Here is a 3,266-nt window from a genome sequence, read left to right as displayed (position 1 = left end):
ACGCGATGGCAAGACAGAGTACAAAACAGTGAACGAAGTTGAAGACACGGCAGCAAAGAGGAGAATGGATACAACGGTGGAGTTGCGAAGAGGAAAATAGACACACCCTCAAAGAAGAGAAAGAATGTCATGAACAAAGAGAACGGCGTGGTGAGGGGTGATGGAACAATGAGAAGGAAGAGTCATAAAGGGATGGTTGCAAAGAGATTGGATGAAATATGGATGACACCAAGGATCTATAAATTAAAAAAGAATTATACAAATAATAATTAAAAATTTAGGATTTTTCTAAATAGATATAATATGTGAAATGAATAAAAAATATATATAAAAAATAAATTATAAAAAATAATTAAATAAATTTATAAATTTTAAAAATTAGCAAAAATTCTTCATAGGATCCCAGTGCCTGTCTCAAAAGAATTTTACTTCCCATCTCTGTCTCCACCAAAAAATTTTCCCAAAATCAGATCCCATTCGAGATGATTTTCGCGAGAATCCCCGCACTATGAGAGTTTTGTCATCCTTACCTCTCTCTAAGCAATTCCTGCTAACGAAAAGATGTGAGTTATTGTGTTTGGCAATTTTTTTTGTCATTTCAATCCTTTTAAATATGTTGGGTTGGGCCAGCGGTTGTTCTTATTGGGCCATGCCTTTGGAACAACTGAAATTGGAAACACAAGAAATTCTAATATGGGCCCAAGAAGTACAAGGACCGAAGGACGTGACCCGCCCTCAGGAGTCAGGTGCTCAACGCCTGAGCCAATCCAAATCATTATGTCAACAAAGAAAGATTAGATCCAAAAATGGCAGCAAAATGTAATGATAACACCCACATGAGTTCAAACTTCAGACACAATCCCACTTTCGTGGCATGCCTAACTGGGTCACAGACCAGATAATCATACCTCTAACTCTTCTTTAACAAATCTAAGTTGGTCAACCAAAACCAAAAACAAGTCACTACCCAGCTCCTTTCTGCTTTCCCAAAGAAGAAAAAGATTACTATTTAGTATTTACTACAACCAACTTAATGAAAAAGAAAGCAAGATAAAAATGCAAAGTTCATGAATCATGAGATTAGTAGTAAATTAATTACCGAAGCAAAGAGAGCTAAGCAGCAATAATGATAAACTATGGCAATGGCCAAGCTTGCCATATACAGCAATAATAATACCATTTTCTTACGTGAAATCATGCCTCTGCTGCTGCCCTATACATACTCTTCACACCATGCACTCTCATTTCAGGCTCCAATGGCTCCTCTGTTTTCCGTCATCGTCCTCTTCATCATCATCATCTGTGATTCCCCGTTGGCACACTCTCGCACCACACCCCATCACATACCCAAAACCACGTTCCTCGATGTCACTGCCTCCATTCAAAAAACCCTTCAAGTTCTCGACTTCAACCACCACAAACAACAAGAGCAACTCAGTTCTACGCCATCATCAAAGCTCTCTCTGCAACTTCATTCTCGAGCATCACTTCAGAAGCCAACACACCGCGACTACAAGTCCCTCACTTTATCCCGACTCGAGCGCGACTCAGCCCGAGTCACGACCCTCCTAACTCGTTCACAATCCTTCAGCGTCTCGGAACTTGAGGGACCCATCGTCTCCGGAACGAGTCAGGGAAGCGGCGAGTACTTCTCCCGAGTCGGAATCGGCGAGCCACCGAATCCTGTCTACATGGTCCTCGACACTGGCAGCGACATCAGCTGGGTGCAATGTTCACCCTGCTCCGGTTGCTACCGCCAATCCGACCCGATATTCGACCCGAACTCATCCTCTTCCTTTCACCCACTCTCCTGCGACTCAACTCACTGCCAATTGCTCGACGAATCTCAGTGTCTCAACGGCAACTGCCTCTACGAAGTCTCCTATGGCGATGGTTCCTATACCGTCGGTGAATTCGTCACCGAAACCATCAGCATTGGCCAAAGCTCCGTCACAAACATCGCCATCGGCTGCGGCCACAACAACCAAGGCTTGTTCATCGGCGCAGCAGGGTTGCTCGGACTCGGTGGCGGAACCCTGTCTTTTCCGGCTCAGCTGAATTCGACGTCGTTTTCATACTGCCTCGTGGATCGCGACTCTGACAAGGTCTCTACTCTCGAGTTTGACACGCCGTTCCCTAGGAATGCCGTCACCGCGCCGTTACGCCGCAACTCGGAGTTCGAGACATTCTACTACGTAGGGCTCCAAGGGATCGGTGTGGGAGGCGAGCTGCTTCCGATTCCAGAATCGTTATTTGCGGCGGATCCGGCGGGGGGTATCGGAGGGGTGATCATTGATTCGGGGACGGCGGTGACGCGGTTACGGAGGGAGGTGTATGAGTGGCTGAGAAGGGCGTTTTTAAGTGGGACTCAGGGGTTGGCGATGGCGAGAGGGGTGTCGTTGTTTGACACGTGCTACGACATGTCGTCGATGGGCAGTGTGGAGGTTCCGACGGTGTCGTTTCATTTTGAAGGTGGGATGGTCTTGACCTTGGATGCTAACAGTTACCTGATACCGGTTGACTCCGTTGGCACCTTCTGCTTTGCGTTCGCTCCAACGAACTCGCCGCTGTCCATCATTGGGAATGTTCAGCAGCAGGGGACACGTGTCAGTTTCGATCTCGCTAATTCCCTCGTTGGCTTCTCTGCTAACAGTTGCTGATGAGTGATGAGTGATGAGTCATTAACCGATTATTTTTTTAAATTTTACATTATTATTTTTTTATATGAATTTAACTATTATATGCTATTAGAGCCTATGATAAGATTATTATTAATGAATAATTTTAATTTTTTTTAATAAATAAAAAATAAATATATTAAAAATTTATTTTTTTATTTTAAAAAAAATTAAATTTATAATTTTAATATGTGTCCTTATGATTGTAGCAGTTAGAATATTAATTTAATTAAGTAAAATAGACAAAGAAAAATCGGATAGAATAAGGGAGGATAATTGAGTAAAAATGCCTAATTTAATGTCTCTAATTATTAACTTTCACATTAATTTTTAAACAGAAACAGTATCAAACATTATGTTACAGACAATTGAATCAGACATTAATGTTAGAGATATTTAACCTAGAACAAGTAGCAGTAATAATCCAAAAAATAATAACACCGAAAAAAGATGAGATTATCTAGTTAAACACCAAGACTGAATCATACATTGTTGTTACAGATTATAAAATAGTACCTACTCAAATGAAGATGTCAAAATCATCTTTTCATAAAAATGTTTTATTTAAAAGTATAATTTATTTATAAT

The 3,266-nt window shown here is 41.4% G+C and overlaps 1 protein-coding gene across 1 annotated transcript; it reads left to right on the top strand.

Moving 5' to 3' along the window:
• Positions 1 to 1,150: 1,150 nt before the first annotated feature.
• On the top strand, positions 1,151 to 2,833 carry LOC112712116 (protein ASPARTIC PROTEASE IN GUARD CELL 1-like). Its single transcript, XM_025764916.3, has one exon. The coding sequence runs from the start codon at positions 1,197 to 1,199 to the stop codon at positions 2,658 to 2,660; it is 1,464 nt and encodes a 487-aa protein (XP_025620701.2). The 5' UTR covers positions 1,151 to 1,196; the 3' UTR covers positions 2,661 to 2,833.
• Positions 2,834 to 3,266: the final 433 nt, after the last annotated feature.

Source organism: Arachis hypogaea, chromosome 9 (assembly GCF_003086295.3).
Source record: "Arachis hypogaea cultivar Tifrunner chromosome 9, arahy.Tifrunner.gnm2.J5K5, whole genome shotgun sequence".
NCBI classification, from domain to species: Eukaryota; Viridiplantae; Streptophyta; class Magnoliopsida; order Fabales; family Fabaceae; genus Arachis; species Arachis hypogaea.
Note: the sequence above shows the minus strand (reverse complement) of the source record. Positions and strands in the feature narration are given on the sequence as shown.

Bases quoted from the DNA above. Each gene is read 5' to 3' on its own strand.
- LOC112712116 (XM_025764916.3), top strand. From the start codon at position 1,197: ATGCCTCTGCTGCTGCCCTATACATACTCTTCACACCATGCACTCTCA.